The sequence below is a fragment of the Melanotaenia boesemani genome, chromosome 18 (genome assembly GCF_017639745.1).
Source record: "Melanotaenia boesemani isolate fMelBoe1 chromosome 18, fMelBoe1.pri, whole genome shotgun sequence".
In the NCBI taxonomy this organism is placed as follows: Eukaryota; Metazoa; Chordata; class Actinopteri; order Atheriniformes; family Melanotaeniidae; genus Melanotaenia; species Melanotaenia boesemani.
Genome location: NC_055699.1, coordinates 10037487 through 10065110, shown reverse-complemented (window position 1 = coordinate 10065110; position 27624 = coordinate 10037487). Strand labels below are relative to the sequence as shown.

Here is a 27624-nt window from a genome sequence, read left to right as displayed (position 1 = left end):
AGGAAATTTAGACCACAGACTGAAGGCAACACTTTTACTGCTAACAACAAAACTAAAACGATGCTCCAAACACAGGGGAATTTCCAAAACAAGAACAGCTCAAAGCAGTGGCTTTTGTTTTTTTTAGAAGTTTCTGGATTCCCTTTGTCATTTTGAGCTTTGGCTCAACAAAGTCTGCCATTGTTTCTGTAAAACCTCTACATTCAAAGTACATCCAGACAGTAGATACACACAATACCTTGGTGATAATTAATGGTCTCCAAGCCTGCGTTTGTCATCAGCCTCATTTCCTAAAACAAAAGATTACTCAGACATCTTTTTTTTCATCTCAACTTGGGCCCCTGAAAAGCCTAAATAACATCTTGGGGAGGCCTCAGTGATACATGGGCCAAGTTAATTCAAACGCTGTGTTTATTTATGGTAAATAGCAGCAGACACGCTATAGTAACAGATGAGAACACAAACTGTGATTTGGATCAAAGCTTTGCCAAACACACTTTCCAGAAACCACAGTGCAGATCTAATCCAAGAGGGCATTCAGTGAACTATACCTGGCACCAAGTGGACAGAGGAGTTCAACACAAATGCTTACGAACTCAAAGCCTTGACAGGAGTGCAGGTAAAAAAAAAAAAAAAAAACAGAGGGATGTAACACTCCTGTATGATTATACAGCTGTTATTGTTAAATTTCAAATAAATCAAGGACAGAAAAAATGAACCAAACTGTGCTTGTTTGCATTTTAAGCATCTGATCTGGTTTTTGACATTTTAATGGATATACAGTATATCCGTCTACTCAAATTCACTAAATGACAATTATGACAATAAATTAATTTGTTGGATTTTATATAGAATACAAAGCACATGACACATCGGTTTCTTCTACATGCACTTGCACAGCTTTGCCAAATGTTTCAGGACAGAAGAAGAAGCTCTGCAATATTTCTGTAATGACAAGTTCAATCACTGATGCACTACTGCATTAATAAAAACTTGCTATTAGTGACCACAGAAAACAACATATTCAAGTGTGTCCTATGACTGATTTATTATGGAGGTTTTTGGGGGCAGGTATCAGCTACAGTCTGTGGTTTGATTCCAGACTGAGACAATTATATTTTAATGTTGTTTCACCATGGTAACCCTAGTTATTGTATTTAGTTTTGTTTCAATACAGTACTCTATGATTTGTTTGATCATGGCATACAAACTCTTTGGTTACAGTTTGGAAAAGATTTTCTAAACAAATTCCTGCATATTCCTGACAAAGGGTCATGGCATATTCTCATTCCCAACTCATCACATTACTGCCAAACACATTGAGCCCATTGTGCCAGTTTTTAACCATCATGGAGCTACTCTACAGCTACAGTACATATAGCTGTTTATCCTGTGGCAGTAAGGGATGCACTGGCCACAGGAAAAAAGTAAAAAAAAATAAGTATAACGACCTTGAGAAATGAAGAATGACTCAACATATCAATTTCAGTTTAACTCTGTTTGCCATGTGTCATGACAGTGACCTGTGCTTTGTTGTGTCAGTCATGATTTTCATTTACGCTTTATTAAAGCTCTGCTAACCTTGCTTAAGTTACTCCCTGTCCATTTATGTTAGCAATAACATCACTGTGGCTGTGCCAACCTATCATAGCATTAGCTAGCAGCTTAAAAGCCAGAAAGTAACAGCGGAAAGTGTACAAAATATTTGAGAGTACAGAACAAGCATTCATTACATCATCAGCTTTATGTTGAGACGCATTTAAAGAGAAGTGATGTGAACGCAGAGAGGATGGGAAAAGTTAAAATGATGAACATTACTTTCTGTCTTCAGCAACTGTCATGTCACTCTTAGTTTTACTTTGTCAAAAAATACTAGAACGTGACTCATTCTGTGACAGTAACTTACTGTGTGTTTTTGTGGAGTAACATAAGCGCTAGACTACTTGTGACCATTTTATGTGTAAAATGCAACTCTTTCTACACGATTTGACATCTGAGAAAGGTTTTTATTTTGATCATGATTTCATGACCAGGAAAATAATGGAGTAGTGAAAATATGATTTAACATTAAAGGGCATCAGAGGGCTGCATAAATAATGCCAGTAACTTCACTCATTATGTTGCTTATATATAGCATACACCTATGGTCTAAATGTAAAGATAAATTCATCAGTACAACTAGTAGTTATAGATGATTTATAAAAGAAAAATTAACAATGCAAATTAAAAATCAAATAAATAAAATAGAAGTTATTTTCTGTGTTTTTCAATTAATCGGGGGATTAATCGGTTATCGGAATTGACATCATATTGGTCAGGCTCTAATTACAAGTATTTGGTAAAGTTTAGGACACAGTTCCCCAATGCCATTATAGTGACTGTTAATACCATTTTGGAAAATCCAGAACATTGAAAAGTGAAACTTTGCAATTATCCTCTGCATTTAAATCTGATAAAATGGGCTCCGTACCAAGTGTCCGTAAAGCAACACTAGGATCTTTGAGCTAAAAAACATCAAGATTATTAGTATCCATGGCTGAGAAAAGTAAAATGGTAACACTTAACTCTAATGAATGGGTAACCTAAATTAATTGTGACTATAAAAATCTGAGCTTTTAATGATAGTACTTAAATATATAACATCACCCTCCCTCAAAAAGACACGTTTAATGGTCCTGACACATCCAATCCAGCAATGAATCAGCTGAAATTGTGTAATACATAGATTTTATTATACACAAAACTGTTCGTTTGTTTCCTGTTGTTTTGTATTTCTTAAATAGCTGTAATCTTTCAAACCATCTGTACTTCATTACTCCAACAGAAATAAGATGTTTTACAAGATCTCCGATACACTGTAATTTAGGCCAAGTTGTTTTACAGTCAGAAGGGAAATGACGGCCCAACGTATGAGTCATACACAGCTCAGCTTTCTCAGCGGGACGGTGAGGCAACCTGCACTGAATCATTGCTTCACTGTGTGTGTATGTGTGAACAAGTGGTCCATGACTTTCACTGTTTGTGGTCATAAATCAGTCATTTTGTAGGTGAAGATTTAATTTTAAAGAGTAATCCTTACTTTGGCTCTTCTCTCTCTGGCTTTGGTACATTCAATCACAATGTTCATAAGGTTTTAAATGACTCCCTCAGTGTAGCTAATTGCTCAGTAAATGATTTTCCTCTGCAAAGTTTCCTTTGTATTGACTTTACTTTAGTATCAGCTTTATAACATAGTTGGACATACAAAAAGATTTTCCAGCAAAGAAAATGTTAGTTTCATGTCTTAATATTACATAATCGCTCATGTAACAGTCCCTTTGGCAAGATTTTGGTTAAAGGAACATGCAAAGAGAAACATGGTGCATCCATTATGAACACCATCTACAGCTGATGCACAAATCCCTTTCACAGGGGAGGTCCTGGCTGTGTGGATACTCCCCCCTTTATATTTTTTTTAACAACACAAAGAATGTATTACGTCCCTCAACATGTCCACTTCGAGGCCGTGCCTGCCAATGACGCAATCAGTGGAAGTGCAGAATTGAGGCCAAAGGGGTTCAAGTTCATGGGATGGCTGTGGGGCCTTGCAGGTAACCAACACCATCTCAGCTTCATGTGTGGTCCAATTCAGTCTGTGTCTCTTTTATTCCATTTAGTGATGGAAACCATACGCCTCCATCACATGAGACAGTCAGGCATAATGCGTGTCAGTAAATGAGGGGAAAAGAGGAGGAGTTACAACAATAAGGCCAAGTTCAGTCACAAAAAGATGAATTAGGAGAAAATGTGACGTGAAAAAATAAAAACAAAAAAGAAAAGAAGAAAAATCACCTACAAATTCTAGAGGTGGAGAGGAAAAAAATAGATGAATCGTAAAAGCCAGCCTCCTTTTATATTGACCCAGCACAAGCCAATAATCTCTCAGGATATGTGACATGAGCCAGAATGTCCACATGAAATTATGAGGCAACGAAGATTACAGCATCCAGCAGCTCTCTGTCAGGTTGTTGTACGGGTGAGAGGGAGAACTTTTCTTTCCAGTTTTTCCTCTAAAGTTGTACTTGTTGGCCTTCTCTAAACTAAAGACAGATTTCTTTAGATATACAATTAAGTGAAAAGGTAAATTTTAAGGTTTTAAAATATCAGGACATACATAGAAGAACAAAAAAATTAAATAAACATAATTTAATCGCCAACAGGTCTTAAAATGACGTAAATACAATCTCAGATAACCAAAAGCACAGGGTCATTATTTAACAAAAACTCAATAAAAATATAGAAGCAGTGTGAAATAAATCCATTCATACTGTTTCCATAGCAACGAAAATGACAAGTAGCAGTAATAAAATGTATTTAAGTAACTGATCATCAGCAGTTCTGAGAACCTCTATAAAAAGAGAACTTTGTCTGTTTGCTGCCCTGGAGCCTTCGTGTGTGTGTTAACACAATGGCAAGGAGGAAAGTATCAGCAAAGACTGATGAGAAACTCTTGCTGTTCATCAATATGGGAAGGTTTATAAAGCCAAAATTTCTGGAGTCCATCATTGTACAGTGAGATTGTACAGCTTTCAATGTTCCCAGAAGTAGATGTACCAAGCTCAACCCAAGGTCAGATCACACAATGCGCAGAGAAAATGAGCCTTACCAGATTCTACAGGCCTCAGTTTGCATGTTGAATTTTAATGTTCTTAATAGTACAATTAGAAAAAGACTGAACAAGTTTGGCTTGTTTGGAAGGGTTGCCAAGGGAAATCACAGTTTAGGTTTGTTAAAGTCCCATCTAAAGAAACCACAAGACTTCTGGAACAATACCCTTTAGACCAGGCATGTCAAACTGGTCCAGCAAAGGGCCGTGTGGCTGCAGGTTTTTGTTCCAGCCAGCCAAGAGCACACAGTTTGACCAATCAGCTGTCTGAAGACTGAGATCAGTTGATTGAATCAGTCAAATCTGGTGTGCTGCTGCTTGGTTGGAACAAAAACCTGCAGCCACACGGCCCTTTGCTGGACCAGTTTGACATGCCTGCTTTAGACAAATGAGACCAAATAGATGTTCACTCATAAAGGACCAAATAATATTTGACAAAACAAAACACAGCATGTCAGCACAAACACCAGGTGGAGGGGTGATGATTTTGTTAAGTTATTGCTGCTGAAGTGGTTGTACAAGCTATTAAATGAGGTCAATCCATACATTTTCTATCCACTCCAAGGTCACAGATGGTTTGGAGCCTATTTGCTGCTATTAGGTGAGAGGCAGGGAATGCCCTGGACAGGTCGCCACTCCACTACAAGGTCAACACAGAGACAAATAAGACAAAAAAAAAAACTCTCATGCTGCCATTCCTAGGGGTCAATTAAGACCCACCATCACATGCATGTTTTTGAACAGTGGAAAGGAAGTTGGAGAACCTGGAAAGAACCCATGCATGGGGAGAACATGCCAACTCCACACTGAAAGGTCACTGCTGCAGAAGTGCTGCATTTTCCCTTAATTTCTGATCTATAAGTGCAAAATATTGTGTTATTCATTCAAGATCGTATTCCCCTACTAGACTTATATTTTTTTTTATTACATTCTACTATGTAAAACCTTAGAATAGAAAGTATACTTTTCTTTTACATAACTGCATATTAGAGATATACTAAAGATGAAAATAGTATGAAGCACTTTGTTAAGACAGATTTTCATTTTGGAACATATTTGTCTTGATGTCTTAGTATGAAATGACTTTCTAGAAGTTTGACTTTGTTAAATGTGTCAGCACAGAGCATCAACACAGTCCAGCTGAATTAATTAATTTATTGGCCCCTTGGGGACTGTTGAAAATAGTTAACATATGTTCCCCCATATTAAACTGTAATGGTGAAAGTGTTGGCAAAAAGTAACTTTTTTACACACAAAGAAAAACAGACATAAGGCCGCATTCCTACAGATTGTTATTATAAAGATCTTTAAGCTTTAGTTTTTGGCCCATACTTTTCAACCCCTGAGAGAAATATTAGGCTCTGAACTTCCCACATGCACAACCACCTTCATCAACAGGTTACTAATTCTATCTGATTCTTATTTAATACTGGGTATACAGTGTATAGTGGGCTACAGTGGAATTTCTGGTTGATTCATTGACAGGAATCCAAAATAACAAGTTCAAGATGCCAAAATGCTGAGCAGAACTAAACAAAGGCCACAAGTTTGGCATTTCAAATATATTCAATGGCAATCCAAAAACAACATTGCTACAACAAAACAAAGAAAACAAAGATAAGGCCAAAGTCCGTTCATTAGCCCTCATCCCAACATAGTGATGTCTGATAGTAAAGACAGCTAGAGAAATAAAAACTTTCTAAATTATTCTCATATGAGTTGCAGTCACACAGACTGCAGCAGCACCCTTGGCTTTTTCTGCCCCCATTGCTTCCCCCTTCCCACACATCTGAAGTCCTCCACTTAGCCCTGCATAGACTCAACTCTTGCTGCAGTTACACAAACAGGTCATCTTTCCAGAAACTTCATCAACAAAGGAGTGGGGATGTGGAATGGTCTTACTCAGCTTAGGGATTTGGGGCCCACAGAGTGACTTAGGTTTTAGTTACAAAGCAAAACATCCAAACTTAGGCACTCCAAATGTTGCAGCTCTCTAGTAAGTGTGTGTGTGGCCCACTGGGTAATGATCATCACATTAGCATCCCAAACTGGATGGGCTGCCCATGCTAAATCCTAAAAGAAATACTACACCTTTAATAAAGAGTAAAGTGAGGTGAAAGTAATTCCAGACGAGCAGAAGAAAAACAAAAGAAACATTTTATCCCTAAAAAAACAAGACTCAAAAGGCTGTTATTCCTCAGTCAACTGCAGGAAACATCCACAAAGTTAAGCACTTGCTTAACTTTGGGCTCTTCGTCTATGTAATTTACTTTCAGTCAGCATTTTTAGTTTTTAAGATGTTTCGTGTCATCTGCAAAGACCTGAAATTGAATTTCTTCCTGTAAAACTCGTCCAATTGATGCTATCCATCCCTGGCTAGGCCTCCTGCTGGTCGCCTCAAGTGCCAGTCAAAATGTAAAACCCACTACAAAGACCCCCAGTACCGATGAAGCACTGGCGAGCACTTCAAAGAAAAACAAACAGCTAAATGCCACCAGTCAGAGAAAACCAGAAATAAAATAAATAACACGACATTCTATCTCTCTCTGATGAGCAGCTGGGATAATAAACCACAAAATTGCATTTATGGGATGCCTTTTCTTTATATGTGTGGCTTTAGTTTGAACTCTTAAAAATTGAAAGGAGTTTAAATGATCTTTTAAAGCCTGTCTCTTCACAAAGCCTCTATGTTTCTTCAGTTTCCTTTTTTTTTCATTTCTGACCATTATTGTAGCCATGCATTAGAAAGGGGCTAATCCAGAGGCTAAAAGAGTTTAATCCTCCTATTTAAACCAAAAACAGAATGTGGTGTAACTTCACAGTTGTTGTTCACATTTCAAAGAAATACTGTGTATTTAAACACACAAAGGGAGCACACACTCTGCATTGATATAAAGAATATGGCACCAACAGCTTTGCAAATATTTCATGACAGATACTGATAACTTTTTTTCTTGGAGAAAAACTGAATAAATCTTTCAGAGACAAAACAGTAAATGGACACCTTTAACCACTAGATCTTTAGATCTAGTTCCTCTAGTGACCACATGATGGTCAAATTAAGATACAGTAGGGTAGAAGTAGAAGCAGAGTTTATGATATTCACTCCAATCAGCTTGTTATTCAGCTCTCATCACTGAAGAAGCTGAAGCCACAAGTGAGCTACCAAAATATTCCAATCTAATTGACCTCAATGAACCAACTAAACTGAAGGTGAAATATTTAAAATACCACATTTGTGATGGGAACAAGCAGAAAAAGGAAAAGACTGAAAAGAGCCCTATATGCCAAAAATAACGGTGAAATTTAATCATTGAAGATATGGATATTAATTCAAATATAACCCCCAAAAATATCTTGACAAAACCTACTCATCCCTTTGATGTTTCCATAAATAAATCAAATAAGCATGAAAAGAAAAAAAAAGCAAATACGATGCAGATAGACTGAACTACACTTCCGTTTCTGCTGCTGCCAGGTGAAAATTTAAAGGAGTGAAAGAGTCATGTGGATATCTGGGAAACATGAGGAATTGAGTTGGAAAAATCTGTGGGACAGTTCTTTTACAGCCTATGCTCCCATCAGCCAAACTCATCACCACGTTGGCCACATCCACCACAGACTCTGCCATCTGGACGAAGGACTGGTCTTCATCCAAAACCCAATAAAAGAACATGTTTTCTTACCAACCAACCTGTGTGGACTGCTGGTTTCTATTGTACTTCAATGTTCTCTGCTCACTACCTCCAGTGTCATTTGCGGTTAACTGGAATAAACCACTCTGTGATTTTGGGGTTTGATGTAATAGAAGGCTCCATCATTTAACGGCGGGTTTAAGAGAACGTGGAGGACTGTAAAATACGACTGTGGTCTGTATGTTGTCAGGTGGTTTGAGCCTTCACAGAGCTTGGACTTACTGCATATAAACTTGGTGCACTTTGACTTTTAAGCAAATTTGGAAAATAGTACTTAATATGATAATTAATATGATATACTCATATAATAATTACACGTATATTCAGTTTTCTTTATTAATTTATTATTGTTAATCCATTCACTATTACATTTTCATATTGTGTGTTCTCATTTTCCAGAATATTGAAGTTACTGTTTTTCTGCAGGTTTATTGTGCATGCTCGTGTGAGGTCAGACTGGTCACTCTCTTCCAGACCTTTAATGTGGGAAAGTTACGACTGGTTGACGCACCTGCTAGTTAGCAATAGCTGTTTAGAATAACAGCTTGTTTTCGGTCCTTGGGTGCGTGAATCTGCTCTGAGAACCAAAGGAGAGTGGCACCATTCAGTCTCCTTTCACTTGATTTATCAGTTTTGTTATTGACCTTTAGCTGGAGATGGGCTGAATAAAACTGTTTTTCTCTGATGAATCGGGAGAGTCCTCTCCTGACTCTTCGTGGGTCAGAAGACTGCTCTCAACTTGCAAGTAATTCTGTATTTAATAATATCTGTTATAAACTTTATATACATTTTTTTAAGAGCAAAACAAATCCAGAAAGTCAATTTGTAAAAACTATACAATCTAACTTCAAATGCTGACAAACAACCAAAACCAACAAGTCAGATACAAAGAAGGGCAGGTCTACAGGCTGTCGGGACCCTCTGTGAGGTGGGAAATCGATGGAAATACCATCTGTTAATGCTGCATCATGGGTTTTTCAGTTTATTCTGGGTGGCCCACTTCATCAGTAGTCGGGTGTGTGTGTGTGACATGTCGGCGTGAAAAGAAAAACAACAACACATCCTGCTCATGAAGAAGAACCAGTTTAGACAGACGCACTCCAGACGTGAGGGTGGCATGCTCCTCTGCCTCTGAGCATCACAAAGTAGAAGGAACTGTCTGACATCTGGTTTGTGGATCACAGAGTGGTGACACCACTTACTGAAGGCATTAATCAACACTAGAAAATGACCTAAATTACTTTAAACAACTGTTTGTTTAGAGTAATTAAAAGTGCTGAAGAGAAAGTTCTCTCTGAAGGAACGAAGAATTTGATGTGTAATTCTTAGGCATCTTCTAAGACCAAACTAATTATTATATTGTTCCAAACAGCAAGATTTGGTTACCAATAAACTACTGATCAGTTTTTACTTATAGCGCTGAAATGTGTGCTTTAACGAAAATATTTCTAAACCAATATAATCTAAATCAAAGCTAAATTTAGTATTTGTTATGACAGAAAATGACAGAATTTCATTTAGTGAATAATTTCATAGCACCAACAAGAAATTAGAGGCCATTAATCATTAATAATTTTAGATAAATTGTTCATTTTCAGGTAAAACATCATTTCATTCATATCACAACACCGACCAACACTTCAGACAAAGAAGATAACACAGTTTTAGGTTTTTAACAAATATATGAAACCACAAGGGTCCTCATTTTTGTGAAAAGACAAGATGAAACATGGCTCAACATTAACCATGAGACAGCATTGATAATGTTAATGTCATGATCTGTAACTGCTTGATGGAGATCAGACATATGAATGAGTCTTTACTCTATGACTTGCTGCATATCCTCTGTGGAGTATGAATACACTAGACCTTAATCTTCCAAACATAAAAAACATGTAATGTGAACAAAACAACCCTGTAAGTTGTTAGATATGAACACTTGACAAAATGAGGTTAAACCATTTGTCTTGTTATCAATATCCTACCCAAGACCAGACTAAAGCAGCTATGACAGGAATGTGCTGGTCAGTAATGTTTAATGTCAAAATAGCATCCACATGAACATCAGGGCTCAAGCTTTCCCAGCTGAATACTGTAATTGTGATTTATGGCACCATTGGTTTTAATAGCTTACTCTGGTTCTGTGTTCAGTTGTTCATTTAAAGATTTGATAAAATTATTAAAGGTCCTATATTATACTTTTTTTAAACAATATATTTTTAAACACGTGGGTGTCAACATTGATTTCAAAGTGTATAACCCCAAATTCAGCCTTGGTCCTTCATTTCAACCATTCCAAAAGTAGCTCTAGTGAGAACAGGCTGTTTCTGTGTCTGAACCTTTAAATGTTTATGAGTGGTACCTGTCTACGCCCCTCTCTGAGAGAGGAGCTGGCTTTCATTGATGCTCACTCTGGTATTTTAGAGGGCAGGCTCAGCTAGCCGTGGGGCAGGTGAGTGGCAGTATCCACTACTGGGGGGAGTAATCATTCCCCTTCGTGAGGTCACAAAGGCAAAAATGTCAGATTCTCCCATTTGAGCACACATTTTCTAAAAAATGGAGCAAGCAAGTGAGAGAGGTGACAGAAGTTGTTCATTTTTGGGCCTCATACACAGGCTATGAGGACACAAATGACTGTTAGAAAACCATTAGAAAGTGAATTTTGCATAATATGGGACCTTTAAAGAATAAAAACTGTGGAGCTTTTTGTAACAAATAAAACATCTGCAACAATTAGGCTTCTATGAAAACAAATTATTAACAATTGCTAAATTAGGCTTAAACAGAGGGCTCCAAAGCCATTTGCTTGCTGTAAACGCCAGTTCTTCTACAGGACCCGAGCCAAAATCCAAATCTTTGAAAAGAGTTGAACCTCTGATTACTTACCACCACATTAGCAGCAATAGTTGTGAAAGTCTCACTGTAAAATGTGCTACTGTAAATGGAAAGTTGGAAGCAGTGAACATATGGAGTCATGGAATACAGACTACTGTTAACACAATATTAGAAAACGTTTTACCTCAAATTGTACACAGTGGTATCAGGTATGTGATCTGTGCAATAACAAAAATCTACTGTAGAATGTAGTATGTATTATACATCCATAATGTCAGAATTAACTTCAATGCATGATAACAAGTGTGGAAAAGTGCCAGAAAATGGATTAAGTGCATTCCATCTGTCTGCAGTCTCAGGCACATGGAAAATGTGATAGCCATTATACAGCTGACAGGGTTTTGGAGCTGATTGCTGTTCCTCTCCGCTTCAACTCCCTTTTGCAAACCAGGAAACTGTGGGTTGATCTTGGCAACCCTCAGATTTTTTTTTTCTTCCTTTCATTAACATTGTGGACTGTGAATACCAGATTTAGGATTTATTGCTTATATTAAAAGAGGAAAAAGCAGAATGCCCCAAATCACTGTAAAAGTGTGCCTGTGTGTTCTGCTGCTTGAGGTGTTGGAGAAATCATAGTGTAGGTGGAGACAAGAGACTTGCACAGTTTTGGTTTATACAGCAAAAGTGAGATGTGTTTTTTTTTTTTTTTACTGAAGTCATACATGCACAGAGAAACATGAACACAAGAGGGAATACAAACATAACATCTAATGTATAAGCGTGTTTCCCAAAGAACAAAGAAGTGCAGCTTGCCAAAACATGTTCTAATAGGAGGTTTTAAAGGTACGCAGGCGTCTTGGAAAGCCTTCTCGTTGCTGTGGTATTCTTATATTTAATTATAAAATCAATGACTCAAACACCCTGCTTGAAAAGCACTCAGCAGAGGCCCTACTGAACTCCAGAAACCCTCCCCTGACATCTGCATGTGGGTCACATCAAGGACACTGAGGTTATTATGAGAGCAGGAGGAACATGGCTGGATTGGCTGCTTTTACTCACTTTTTAAAGGTGAGTCAGAAAAGTCGCTGACACTCTGAGGATCACAAACAAGATTTAAAATAGCAGATAATTATGAGCACATGTGCTCATCTGGCAAAAACAGCAGTGGTCGACGCCTGCTCTTCACATTTGGTGCCTGGGGTCGTGTTACTGCTGTTTTATTCAACTCAATGAAGATATAATGGGAACAGGAAGAGTTGGAAAGTTTGGACAAAGGTTTACAGGGTCTCTTGTAACTGAAATTGATGTTAAAACCATCTTTGTTCTCTACTCTCTGTTTAAGACATCTTTAGACTATTTGAAGTAGCACTACACAAATTTTACGTGTCAAAGTTGATCAAATAACCACGAAGAGTAAAATCCAAACTGTGAAATTAGTGTTTAAACCTTGTGAAGCATTGCCAAGCCTCCTATATATTCCTCACAAACTTCAGCTATCAAGTTTGAAAGGCTAAAGCATTCACCAGACAGGCAAGCTGATGAACAAATATGGATGCCTACCATCGGTAAAAGTCTTGTAGATTTAATTAAACCAAAAATTCATGAATAATGTGTATGGCTGTTAGCCAATAGTAACTTATGAACACTTGAGGAACCTCACATTTTTCCATTTGATGTACTTAAGAGATTATCACTATAGACAACATCTACAATAGGTAATCCCAGGTTGATAAAAAAAAAAAAAAAAACATTTATTGGAGCAGTTTAGTTATTACAGAGTAGGCTACAGCCATCAGTCATGGATCAAATGCAGGAGGTGGATGGTGGACCAGCTTTTCACGCTCTTACAGATGTTCAATGGACATTAAAAATAGCTGAGAAAAGATGTGATTAGTAGGGATTGTAAAGTCTAGGAGCAGAAACCCTTGTGTGTACTGCTATGGTACTGTACACTCAAAGTACGAACTGTTCAGCATTAAGGCAGACAGAGATTACTAAGCTTCGGACTTACTTTAAAGAAGCACTATGGAACTTTTGCATATTTTCTCTACGAGACGCCACCTAACGACGGTTAATTCGACATCCATCTTGCATCCTCCCTGAACTCTAAGCTCTCTCCAGACCTATGTTGACTCTTGTCTCTGTCTCTTTCTCTGATTTTCTTTTCCTCTCTTCCTTTGCTGAATCAGCCACTGTGAACGTTCAACATGCCAGCTATGTTTAAATCCACTTGCTAGCATGTGATGCTGTGTGAACTTCACATGTTGCATCCTGGAAGCAAAACTTGTGAAGTTCACTTTCCAAACCTTCGGATGCTTCTGGGCAGTGGCAGTTACAGAAATGCAAATGTCACTGTGCCATCAAACGAGTCAGAAACGCAGAATTTTAAGGTCAGAAAGCTACATAGTGTAATGTTACCATGCTTTCTTCATTGGGGCTTTGTAAAAGCATGCTATAGCATTTCGTTGTCTCTTGGGGGAACTCTAAAATATATGTGAAAGTGTGAAATACTTTAGGCCATCTTAGTAATGTTGATCATTTAGCTTTGCTATCCAGTAGAAAACACAGACTTCAAAGTGGACAAAGATCTGCTTTGTGATGAAGTGAATCTAAGTAGTACAATGTAACTTTTCGTCCTTAAAACTACATTCCTGACTTGTCTAGATGGCATAGTGACATTTATTATGTACATGTCTGGGGCATCCTGAGGCTGAGAGACCACATTTCACATCTTTTGCTTCCCGGACACCATGTGACGTTACAGTTTTACACACTATATCACGCCCACAACAGATACTGGCCATTTTGAATGTGCACAGTGGCTGATTCAGCAAATAAACCAAAGAGGACATTATCGGAGGAAGAGAGGAAAACTGCTGTAGAATGAATATGCCATTTATTAATGGCCGCATGTTTAGCAAATAAAATTTTAAACTAAATGTAACTACAGCTGAAAAATATAAAATTATGCTAGTGAAGTACAGAGAAGCTTACAGTTTACTTTAGCTACTTTATCTATTCCATCCAGTACATGTGTAAATTGACTCACTGCTAATGTCTGGATAAAATATTATTGAAAACTTGTGGCAAAAGAAAAAAATTCTGATCATAAAATTATTTCCGTGCTGGGCAGTCATTTGTCCTTTTGACTGCCAGTGTTCACATTCACATGGATCAGTGAATTCCAGGCTGAAAGGGCTGAATTATATCAGAGATAAGACACTGCAAATTTAAGAGTGAAGACAGAAAAGTTGCAGCCAGAAAACTAATGATTTTTTTTCACTGTGTACATTTTCTTAATCATAAAGGTGTGTAGTTTGTGCTTCATATAAACACTTCCAGCTGGATCTTACACAATCTTCTTCTTCTTCATCTCTATCATGCACTACCATCACACAGTTAAACCCTTATCAACTCACAAAGGGCTCCTGTCACACTCCTCCAAACCCATCCATCTACTTCCTGCTCCTCACTTTCAACCAGCTGCATCTCTTCCACCTTCTCCCACTTCCTTCCCCTCCTTTCCCATCTACTGTGATAAAATACCACCTTGCCCGGTGCCCCCTTCCCTTATTATTTATTTTGGATGTATGTTATCTTGCTTCCAGTTGTGTGAAATTCTCCCTAAACCAGATTTGAGGAAATCGCTCATCCTTGGTCTGTTCATCATCTTTTTGTTTACATCCTCAGGTTGTAGATTGCAGAAAAAAATATACCCAGTCTGACAAGTGAAACTGAGATGTAAAGCCACTAGCAGACATCTGACTTTAATTTTTCCAGTCACCATAGTCTACATTGTTCTTGGTTTTCAACTTGGGAAAAATGTCTGCCTATGTTTTCTTGTTTTCACTCAAAAACACGCACACTTAATCTTTGTCTTTGTCTTCTTGTCACAACTTTAATTTTCCATTTCTTTTTTATGACCTTTGAGAAGTTTTCAAGGCGCTCTGAGGGTTTTAGTAATAATTTTTAAAACTTGTGGGTATAAGCATTTCAGAACAAAACCCTGAATTGTTTAATAACTGATGTGGAGATAAAAAAAAGGAAAAAAGAATAGAATAAAATCCCTTGCACGCATATCTATATAGAATAAAGAACAACAACAACAAATGCCCAGTTTACTCTGAATGATGCATAAGCACACAACGAGCAGCAGGTGAGGAGCAGCTCTGTGATGTCTGAGCATGCCTTAAAATATACCAGCCTTGACTTCCTGATTTTTACAAGTGAAGTCCTTGAAAGAAACCCTGCGTTTTATTGCCTAGCATGCCTCATTCTAACAGGCGACTTTAGTAAGTGATTTCCCATCCCTGTCTCCACTCTACAACAGGTGTTTCCCTGATGAATGCTTGGATCAGGTTTTCACTTCTGTATCTGGAGTCACTAGAAAAAGTAATTGTGAGGTGCTTAACTTTAACCTGCTCTATATTATTTTAGGCCACAGCAGAAGAATATAAAGCCTCAATATACTCATTTTAAGTCATAGGTAGGGATGCACGATATATTGGCATTAATATTGGTATCGGCCGATGTTAATAATTTTTTAACATATCGGTATCGGTCTGATGAGCAAAATTGGGCCAATATTATCAGCAGATATTTATTTTCGTCTATGTGTGTCAGGAGGAGGAGGGCGGTTTGGCCATGCGGCAATGTTTGGATAAGTGACAGCGATGAGGCGCTACATTGTGGGATGTAACTTAAGCTAGAAGCAATGTCAGCTGTGTAGTAATTTTTCATGGTGTCAAAATAAGATACTTGAAAATCACTATGCAATATTTGCAAAGTCAAAATGATGCGAGGAGGATGCTGTGTGAAATCATTCAACACCAGAAATTTGTCATCTGAAAAACTACCATCCCAAAGCTCAGAAACAATGGCGGGAAGCTAAAGCCTATAATGTTTACATCACTTTTACTTTGTACAGAATTTGATCATCTTAAACCTTTTGAAACAATCGGTAAATATTGGTTATCGGTCATAACAATATTAATATCGGATATCGGTTACCGGCCAAAATTTTCATATCGGTCCATCTCTAGTCATAGGGAGCAGCATTACTGTTCATATGGAGATCCACAATAAATTTACGCATTTGTACATCTTCAGACCCAATTTCAGCATCACATAATGGAAAACTGTGACTCACACTTGCCAACTGGAACTAGAAATATTGTCACTGTCAGGTCTGCAAAGCCCAAAAGAACAGCTCAGTAATTTGATCCTCTTATAAAAAATGGGTGTCAATGACTCATACTGTATGAAAGAAACTAGAGAAATTACAACTAAAAAGAGAAGTGCAATCAAAGGAAAATCTAAAACACGTTCTTTCCCATATGAATAAGTGTTTGCAATGCCATGCTGACTGTGAAGTTTTGAGGCCAAAGAAAAGTTCTGAATGTGGTATGGCAGATTGTGCAAAATGGGATTGTACACTTCACAAAAGTATTAAGTGATCAAAAGCTGCCATGTAGTTTTAAGACAGAACTACTAAGGAGAGTCTGAGAATCCCACAATGCAACACTGGAAAAGAACAAACCACAGCAAAGTGCAGAAAAATCCTCATCAGGCATTCTGACAAACGCCCTGCAAAGTATCACTTGACAGCATGTATTAAATGTGTCACTGAATGGCAAGCCATGTTAACCAGGTTTGAATCCGTGTTATAACCAGGATGGATGAGGTGGCGGGTGAGGTGTCTTTATGAAACCAGGGATTGCTCTTTGCCCACAAAGACCCACAGGACCGAACCGAGCCCTGTCTATGCTGACACAGCTGGTTCCAGGCACAGACACACCGACACCGCGCTCTGCTGCTGGAATGTTCCAAAGTCTTGCTGGAGAAACCATAACAAGTGCAGGAAATAGATAAGTGCACTCTGGGTTCCACACCAGCCACAACCCTCCTGAGCCCAGCCTCTCCAAACCCATATGTGTGGGAACAGGAGGCAAGGCATCGGACGGAGTAAGACCCCCATCCAGACATCAATGTACGTCCCAGAAGGACAAGCTGACATTATTTATCCTCAACCTGTGACACCCAGAGCATTGCATCTTTAATTTGACACAACATCCTGCAGTTTATCTTTTAGTGTATTTACTTTGCCAAATTGTCTTCCACTAACTTTTTATTTTTCATTGAGAGCCCTTACAAGAAAGGTAGATCTCTACTTTAATCACATTAAATAATCATTTTCTAAGAGACGTTTCTCTTTTAATATAGATAGCGTTTTGTTTAACTATACACATCAAAGCATTGCAAGCTGGTTCTAAGATCTGATTCCACTAACTTCCAGTGATCAGTGCTCACTAAAACATTTTTTGCAATTCAAATCCTTTAGAGCTGAACATATAACTGCAAGCAGCAATGATAAAGCCCTACACAGACTAATTGCTATATGTTTTTTGAACTTAGCCAATAGGGGACCCTGTTTGAATCCCGCTCTTTTGCATCCCACTGTGGATACATGGCTTACCACAGACCTCAAAAAGCGAAGCAATAAAATCACACAGCACAAAGCATTTTCAACATCTATTGATGTTGCACTTTATGTTCTCTGTGTCTCATCATTTCCCCATCAATGATAAAAAAAAAGTTCCTTTAAAGGTATTCGTAAAGATACCTCAGTTTGTAATTACTTAGAAAACTATTAAAAAATGATTTTTTTTTTGGGACATGTACTAATTTTGTGTCCAATGATCCCTAAATTTCAGCAGAGCTGATGTGGAATAGTTGTCAGTGCTGGATCAGACCACTGGGCCTGACCAATCACAGCAGGGTGGACTGTTGGGGAAGGGGGAGAGATCCCATAACTTGTTTTTAACAGAAAATATTCAAATTCTGGAATAAATGACACTACTTACAATGTTTAATGGGGACTTTAAAAGGTTAAAATATGTTAAATATATTATTTTTGAGAATTCTGGTCAACAACTTGATGAAATAAGAGAGGTTGTGACATGTGGTATTTCAGGAAGAAAGTGATTCTCACAGTCAAACTAATCATACTGATATAATACAACACAATTCAAAACAAGTGGTATTTTGTATCCAGTAAATGTCACTGACAGCACTGGTGAAAGGTCCTGACCTTTTTTCCCCACTTTAATAAACTGTTATAAAAATCTATGTATTAACTGAGTCATGACCCTGGTCTGTGGTAAGAATGTGCAAATAAGTGCTGCCACTCAGGTTGTATAAACTTTTCACATTTGTGAAACCCATTAATGATGTAAGAAAAAGGTCAGTGTTTCATTATCCTGGCCCTTGGACCACCCTGTCCTGCATTTTTCACATTTCCCTGATCCAACACACCTGCTTGAAATGAAGTACTCAGAACGCCAGCTCTTCATCAAACTCTACAGAAGCCTAATAATCACTGATCCATTAGAGCGAGGTGTGTTAAAGCAGGAACACATCCATATACAGTATGTCAGACAGACCTGTGAACTGGGGTGGAAAAACACTGTACTGGGTGATCTGTGGACTTTCCCTAAGTAAATTTTCAAATGTGAATGTATAATTTCAGGTATACCTCATATGATTTGTTATAATTAAGGCATTTTGGTGAAAAGTGTTTTTACAAAAGGTAAATTGGGCTTTAAAATCTATACAGTTATTAAAAGATTATGAGGCAACTAAGACTCTAGCTCAGTGCATCCCAAACTTTTTTTTTCCTGGAAGCCCAACCACTTGAACCCATTCACACTGAATGAATAATCCCTGAAATTGTTGGCACCACTTCCCTGGAAAATCACTCTCTTTCAAAACTAATCACCATCTTAAGATTGCACATCCTCATGGCTGAGACGTCCTTTGCAATATTTAGAATTTCTTTTTTCTGGATTTGTTTTTATTGTTACAAGGTTCTGAAGTGTTTGATAGGTGTTAACTAGAAGAATGACCTCAAAATGTGTCTTTGGCCAGTGCAGGTGCAACTTTTATACCCCAAAACTCATTGATATTCGTCCTCCTGAAAACATTTTCTGAGTCAGCTACGATTCTTCAGCTACAGCTTTTTCTGTAACTCAGGAAGAGGGTCTGTAGCTAATAAGAGGGTTGGTGGTATGAAACCTGGCTTCATCAGAATGTATGTTGAAGTGTCTCTGGGAAAACACCGACCTCAATCCATTTAGCTAGAAGTTCACTTAGCTCATCACAGCTGAGGCATTCCTCAGGGCCAGCAATGTGTGGATCCAACACTTATGATTTCTTTAAAACGAATATAGGTAAACAAGATATAACTTCATTCTTATACCTAAATACATGTTACAATACATTTTTCCAAACTGTCCTCCAGTTTGTCCAAGAAGATCATCTAATGTTGTTTGATTCAAGAACCCTGATGCCATTTTTTGGTATCTAAAGAGAGAGAGTGTCTGCATTATATACTGTTTGAAAAAAAAGCATCAGCTGTTTCTACAAGGATGCAGATGATCACTTGCAATAGTTCGTTTATGTCTATTCATTCTTTTTTTAACCAGAAGATCAATTTAGAAAAGATGCAGATGAATTCAAGGACTACAATACTTGAAGAATTTTTGATGTAGTTGTTATTAATGAAGGTTTGAAAGAAATACAATGGACATTTGCTGCAAAGGCCCTTAATTATCTTCCTCTGACCAGTTAATATTTATTGAGATACTATCAGGCCTGAAAAGGTAAAATAAACCACAGCTAAATTACATTGGGTTTAACAGGTGTTGATGGAAATTTGGTGATTACTTGTTCTTGATGTTTCAATTTTCTTCTTTCTGTTTTTATTGACACTGGAGTATATCAGGATGAGAACAGCTACTCACTTGTACTGGCCAATTATTATACCAGCCCTAATAGGGACAGGAAGAGTTCAGCCAACACTCAGGCAGATTTTGGTTTTACTCAGATGCCCTTCTTATGTCAGAACCCTGCTGAAAAATAAATATCTTTTGACCCTGAGCACTGCGGAAGCGATTCAAGCCTGGTTCCAACTTGGCAGGAAGGACAATGGGATAACCATATGAATTTGCTTAGTATATGCACAGGCATGTGTGTCTGTGTTTGGTGTGCATGTCCACTTGTATGCAGCTTAGTGGAAAATATCTGTCTATATGTATATATGTGTTTTTATATAAAAATACATGATATATGAATGCCTTCAGGATGAAAATTTAGTATGAAAGAGAATCAGAAACAGGTCAGTGTGTTAAAGTTTGTGTGCATCTGGACCCGACCACTGCATTCTTTTAGACCTTTGGTAATCTGACTTGTCCCTCTGCATATCAGTAAAAGTGAAAACAGCTCCAAAAGCCCTTCTAAAGACATTTCAACACCTGGTCAGTTCGCGTTACTTGAAAATGTGTGCTGACATTATATGATGTGCATTCTTTTCATCCAAACCCCCAGGACCCTCACGGATGGGACACATGCCAGACTTTGTTGAGGTGTATGAATTTGATCAAACTGAATAAAAGATGTTTTCCTTACAGCTGCATTTTTATCACAAACCTGACACGAGATCAAATCTTAGAATTTAGAGGAATGAAGGAAAATTTCATGGATGATCATCATGTAAAATCCAACTTTTTTGTGTTTCACTTCTTTAATCTTTTTCTATTTGTTTTACCTTGTGGTCATGCTCTTGAATTCAGCAGCATTGGTTTGTTATAAGTCAAAAAGTTATGAATGGATAATTTTGTCATTGCAGCTTCTAACTCAACAGAGAATGTCCAGAATCATGGGAATGAATGAATGAATAAATGAGCGCTTCTAGCTTATTTTTTTTTTTGTTGTTACAACTAAGCTTGTTACATACCCTTCAAAAAGAGGGAAATTGTTCTTGTTTACGGGGCCACACAAACAAAATTACGTCATTTTGTTCTCACTGATGTGGTTGAGGAAAACTTGCAGCTTGTTCTCGATGCATCAGTCGAGCAGAACTTTCTTCATGTGTGGCTCCAAGAAGTATTTTGTGATTGGCCAGACATTTGAGGTGGGTGTGGTTAAGGCGAGAAAGAATGAAATGGAAAGTTGTCATTTGCTCACGAGGTTGAATGAATAGCTCTGAATAACCGCCGTCCAAGGTGGTGAGACAAAATGCTGTTTCTCTAATGTCTAATATATGGTGGCTATAGTGCTAGTGGCTTACACCATCAGTTAAAATGGTACAAATTGGTACCATCTTGATGGGTGCACTGGGCACCCACCTCTGTTTATTTATGCTGTAAAATTTAATTTTTCCTTTTTCTTTTTATTAAATGAGAAGCACATTGTTATTTGCTGTTCTTTGCCTTCTACTTTTCTTTCATTACCTCTGTGTTAAAACCTTGGGTGGAAACTGGGGAGCATGGACAGAACAGGCTGAGTCCAACTGAACATTGACATGCAGGAATAATCGCATGCATTATCTTGGTGTGTTAGGGCTTATTCATGCTACATGTTAAATTTGCATATGGACCGAACATTACGACTGTCTTCTTTCTTAATTTTATGTGCATTTCTGTACGTTTTAACAGAGCTTGTGGATGTGAACCCAAACGTAGCAAACAAAGCAGCACCACCGGAAATCATGAGGGCAGTGTTGAGTGGTATAGCTCATGTGTGACCACTAAAAGGAACAAAATTTTTTGTGTTAGTGCTTTTTGTTATATTTGAGTGTTGATGTGAAACTTCCAAAAGAAAACATGTTATTCCTAAAGAATTGTTCCCTGGGAAACTGTACGAGTTCTTTAAAAATGATCTGCCGAAAATATCTATAAATAGGGCTAAAAAAGACAAAAGCCTGCTAGCGTTCACTTCACAAACCCAGCAGGATTAAATGTTTTATCTTGCAGTGCTGAAGAATGACTTTATACACTGGACACAGACATTCACAGCTTTGACATGTCTCAACAATTTAAACACCATCAGTCTCCTGGGAGATTGTGATGAATTAAAGCAAAACATGAAGAGAGGAACTAACTGTTTGTTTCCCCCTGAGAAATGACATTACAGCACTAACAGTGGAGGAATGAGGAGTTGTGATGGTTTGCATGCATGCTGTGCTATTGCACAACAAAGCCTCTGAAGAGGGTGCAGCAGACCCTTGGAGCCGGTTCTTCCAAACAGATGCTGAGTCCTTAAGAGGATGCTCGGCTAAAGAGTTCAACAAGTCTGTCCTCCTCCTCTAAATGTCAAGAGTTCATCTGAATAAAGTTAAAAGTGAGCTGGATTTGGGTTCCTCTCCCCACAGCTCTCTAATCTAATCCATGCGCAGGACTCGCACGCGCTCACAGAGAAAGACAAACAGGATGCCTGTACTCGGGTGACTTGGATGAAAGAGATTGTGTTTTAACACAGTTTGAATTCATCTCTGCTGGTGCCGAGTTAAACGGCATGTACTGCTGCCTCACATCTCCACTACCGGACCTTGGCCGAGCTCTGTGTGTGTGTGTGAATTAGTCATCCTGCAGGAACACCCTCCATACTAAAACACAAACGCTCCGGATCCTAAATAAATCTTGAATCAACAAAGAAGTGATTGAGCATGTGTGTGAAAGAGAGTTTGCCCTTTGGCGTCACTCTCTAAAATCTTTATCCAACAACACTAATGCAAGCACTGGATGTCAAACTTGTTGTCTGAAAGAACTTTTAACAGCAGCTTCACAGGTAGCTGTCATATCAGACGTAGAAATCAGGAAAGAGATTCCACTTTACACACTGTATCGGTAAGCAAAACATCTTGATAGTAGTATATTTTCAGTACCACAGGTAGTAAAGATCATGAGTTTTGCTGGTAATAAAGAGCTCCAGAGAACTTGTGTATATTGTTATTTTATGAAAAACTTTTCCTTTTGTAATGAAACGACAATCAAGACTAAATGTGCGGGGATAAAGTAAGGAAATAAACTAAAAAAGATCCGCTCAGGCTGTGATCCTGTGATGCAACGGAATTATGAGATTCATGAGATCAGCATCCACTTTGCAAGCCCAATTTTTTTAATTTGTGGCAGTGTTGTTTCAGAAAAATTCAAGTCCTCCACTGGCAAGTAAGTGACACCACTCCAAAAGAGTTCATCAGCTTTATCAGAACTGGGATTTTTTTTCTTATTGAAGGAAGAATAAATGCTGAAGGATTTTCTGAGTGGATAAAAAGATGTTTTCCCCTACAAGGAGGGGCTGGATTGAATCATCTGGCTCTGCTTTGTTGATGTCTGTTGAAGTTAGTCTGTGATAGATGGTGATAGACAGATGGTACACTGAATCACCTGCCAAGTAATTTTTGAAGCTGATCATTCCTAAACACTTTCCAGCAGCAGCTCCAGATGGTTTCTCATATCAAACAATCCAATTTCAGGACCAAATGAAATATCTACATTGTTCTGCAATGAAAGCTCAAAAACTGTACAACTACAAAATCGTCATGACTCAGTTCTCTACATAAACAAAGCTCCAGTTGTCATTTAACAGTACATCAACAATGTTTTTCAATACATTGATGTCATGCGTGCCTATACACGATTATGTCCCTTTTCACATCTCGCAAATGTTTATATGGCTGCATAGGCATAAGAATGGGATGGTAGGAGGTGCTAATCCAAGGACCTAATCTTTGGTCCAGAGACTGATGGTTAGAAATCGCTCACCACTTACAATTCCTTACTTTTATATTTTGCTTTCATTTGCAGATTGTTAGGAATAAGTGTTATTAGTATATGGTTAAGGGTCAAAGGGTTGAGGATACATTTTTTAGAATATATGGTTAGATAGAGCCTGTATGCATGGGTTCTCTTTGGGTACTTTGGCTTCCTCCCACAGTCTGAAGAGATGCATGTTTGGTTAATTGGTCACTCTGAATTCTCTGCAGGAGTGTGAGCATGAGTGGTTGTTTGTTTCTCTGTGTTGGCCCTGTGATGGACTGGCGACCTGTCCAGGGTGTACCCTGCCTCTCACCTGCTAATTGCTGGGACAGGTTTCTGCTTCCCTGCGATTCTGAATTGGATTAATCGGTTCAGAAAATAGATGGATGGATAAATGGTTAAATAGAAACATCATCATTACTGCTTGCACATTTTCATATTTGTGGATCATTCCAGTCATGTCACACGAATGCTGCATGACATGACAACCCAGGGTTCATTACTGACAGTGAGACTGAGCTGTAACAAACAATTAAGAAAATTAATTACAAGAACTGAAAACTGGAATCAGTGCATTCAGACTGTTTATTGTGTTGTAAAGAGAAACCTTGCTGGTTTCTGACTGTTTAGAAATCTATGACCATTATTTTTTGCTTGCTTTAATACAGCATGATGTTCACTATGTAAAATAATTGCTTTTTAGGGTGGGATAGATCAGTGGTTCCCAACCTTTTTTCCTCGTGGAACCCTTTTACGCATATACTAAAATGCCGAGGACCCCCTGCTCTACCTTGTACTTAAACCGTGCTGGTTGTGGGCTTTCAAAAGTGAGATCCTCACTATAAATACTGTATTCTGGCTGAGTCCTGTCCTTTGATAAAGCAAAAGTTAAATCAACAACATACAGCCTTACTTAATTTCTTTTAAATAGGGACAATTTGTGGACATTATTCACAATGGCTCTAATATTCAAAGCCTCAGGGTCCTCAGGGAGGTTAAATTGCCCAATTTAAAGCTTAAAATGATAGTTTACAAAGTATTTTCTGATGTCACATCCTTTTCTCATCTCATTTTCCAATTTGCACACACTTGATACTTCCTTTTCACTCCTCTCCTACAAGAGATGCAGGCAGAGGAGACGAGGCGTCTAATTAAAATGAGACGTCTTTGCTTTTGAGCAGTCATTTTAAGTTGAAATCGGTTAAACATGAAGTGAAAAAACTGCATCATCAAACCATCATTTAGCTGCAGCATGCTACTGTTATTCATTATGTCTGCCAGCTAAGAATAAATGTTATTCACATCACTGATATATTTTTTTGTTATTAAGTTTATAATATTTCGCATCCCTTTCAGACATTGCAGACGCCAAAAAGATTTCCGTTAAGGATTTACTGGTGTATCCTCATTTAAAGCTTCTCTGGCAAACATCCTCCCTCCTCCATCCTCTCTCCTCTGGGTCCATTTAAGCATACTTCAACATAATTGGCAATGAACAGGCAAGAGGATGGAGGAGATGTAGAAGTGGAGAAATGATGAGGCACAGGTTAAACAGGATGAGCCTACAGGGCTGCATCCATCTTATAAAAAAAATGTCTACAAATGCTCTGGAATGGTTCACAACAAGAACTCATGTCTGCTGAAAAAAACAGCTGTGTCATTTAAGCCACAAAACCATTCTCCATGTACATGGGTACACTTTACTTGTGTTGGCCACAACATACATATTTGTGCTCCATGACTACAGTTTTTGTTTGAGTAACCACATTTTTGAGAGACTCTGCATGTTTATGTGAGTCACCACGTTTAAGTGACTTAGTTTAAGTGCATGAAAGAGAGGGGAGAGTTTCTGAAACTTTTTGATCTGGTGAGCTCTGTCAGCAGCCTATGGCCCTGCGGTGAGCTAGACCTCACAGGCTGTCAGCCACATTTATGCTCAACCTAAATTCTGCCATCAGAGACAAAACAATTAGTGCCAAATATCAGGAAGGATGAGGTCCAAGCAGACAAGCTGTCTCTCCTGATGTGAAAAAGAATTCTAGGTAAACAACTGTAGAAAAGGAAACAGAGAGTAAAGCCCACACACTTAGTGCCTTTTATTCATGGCAAAACAATAAAAGTTTTATGATAAGAACTCTGAGTATGTTGGCTTCTCTTGCATCCAACTTTTAGAAAAAGTAAAAAGGTTCCCTTTTCACTCACCAAACCTCTTGTATCCAAAAGACTGTACTTCCTCCTCGTCTGCAAAGTCGTCTGTGTGACATAAACAGAAACATATGACACATTATTGGCTCATATGTACACTACATGGGGTATACTGTGTTAAAAACAGCTGGTAGGAGTCCATTAATAAAATCTAAACAGACAGAAACAATAAAGCACAGTTGCAAGAAACCAAGATTGCATAATGTTGTCCCTAAATAAAAATTACTTGTGTGTAGGTAAGCACAGCCCAGGGATAGTAGAAATTAATTTCTAGCATGTGTGAGTGTGTGTGTGTGTGTGTGTGTGTGAGAGAGAGAGAGATAAGGTCCAGGGAACTGTAAAAGCAACAGGCTGTGGTTTCTCTGGGTTGTTGACAGTAAACCTTAATTACACTCTGCTACACCAAACTGAAGACTAGAGCAGAGCATGGAGAACATCTCTGGTAATGGTAGACAGATGGGAACAAGGGTAGGATGACTTGGGTGAGGGGGAGAGAGATAAGGGAGACAGGGAGGGATGAGCAGAGTTGCTCTGTTGGTGGGAGGTCAAAGGGGGTTAGATCTGATCTAATCTGGGGGTTGATGCCAAATAGATCCCACATTCCTGAGTATTCACCGCAGCTAAGTTTCTCTCAAATGTTTAGAATTAAACACCTGATGACAAAATTATAGTATGTTCCCTTTAACTGTCTACTTGTTCGAGTATAATCTTAAATACAGCAGGTGGTGCTCACCAGTCTACATCAGAAAGCTTTCTTTTTGTCATGCTTCCCTGCATCTAATCCGTTTTCTGTGGAATTCATGGTGTCAGAAGGAGTTAAGCAGATGTGCATCCCAATTTTACAAACATGATTTGGTTTTTCCATTTCTTTTTTTAGTGGGATACAAATATTTCTTCAGAATTTCACAACTTCTGCACTTCATTATCGTCATACCATCAATATTTGGTTCACCACAAAGAAAGGGTGCGGATTAAATTAAGTGCACGGGCTGTAAAGCTAAAATAAAAACTATATTAAAAGAAAACATGCATTAAACCATGTCTTCAAGTGGCCCCACAGTGCATACCTTTCATGGCGTTGAATAACTCGTTGTGGACTGTAGAAGCGATGAGGATCCGTCACTTTGTGCGCATCTCAGCATCCAGCGCAAAGTGATAAGCTCGTTCTTGTAATTAAAAAGCTGAAAAGTTATGCGTCTGTGATCATGTTTGTTATCCTTTTAGTTCAAAATCCCATCGTCTCTGCCCTCTTTCTGATGAGTTATTAAAGTAGCTCTGTGATGATCCTGGAGTTTTGTGAGCAGAGCTGAAACTCACCACGATAGTTAAGTTACAACAAGTCTACAACTTCTACTTCCGGTGTTAATTTCAGAGTCTAACATCGTACGTTTTATTGTATGGGTTATATTTTCTTATAAATGAAGATTTTTCAACTAATAATTTATATTCGAAAATGTATATTTTGAATAATAGATCCAAAATTATCTTGGTAGTATTGCCTGCAAACGTTTCATAAAAAAAAAGAAAAAAAAAAAAAAGAAGAAGAAGCAGGAACATCACCACGATCTGGCAATAGCAAACTGCTGCCACCAGAGGGAGCTCTAGTTGACAAAATAATAATAAAAAAAAACATCCTGAATTATGTTTA

The 27624-nt window shown here is 38.1% G+C and overlaps 1 protein-coding gene across 1 annotated transcript in view; it reads right to left on the bottom strand.

Moving 5' to 3' along the window:
• The window catches only part of LOC121629084 (collectin-12-like), a 41162-nt gene extending 13862 nt beyond the window's left edge, over positions 1-27300 (bottom strand). Inside the window, 3 exon segments of the mRNA XM_041968595.1 lie at positions 25974-26024; positions 27044-27088; positions 27091-27300. Coding sequence (XP_041824529.1) covers positions 25974-26024; positions 27044-27088; positions 27091-27118 — 124 coding nt within the window. The 5' untranslated portion in view covers positions 27119-27300.
• Positions 27301-27624: the final 324 nt, after the last annotated feature.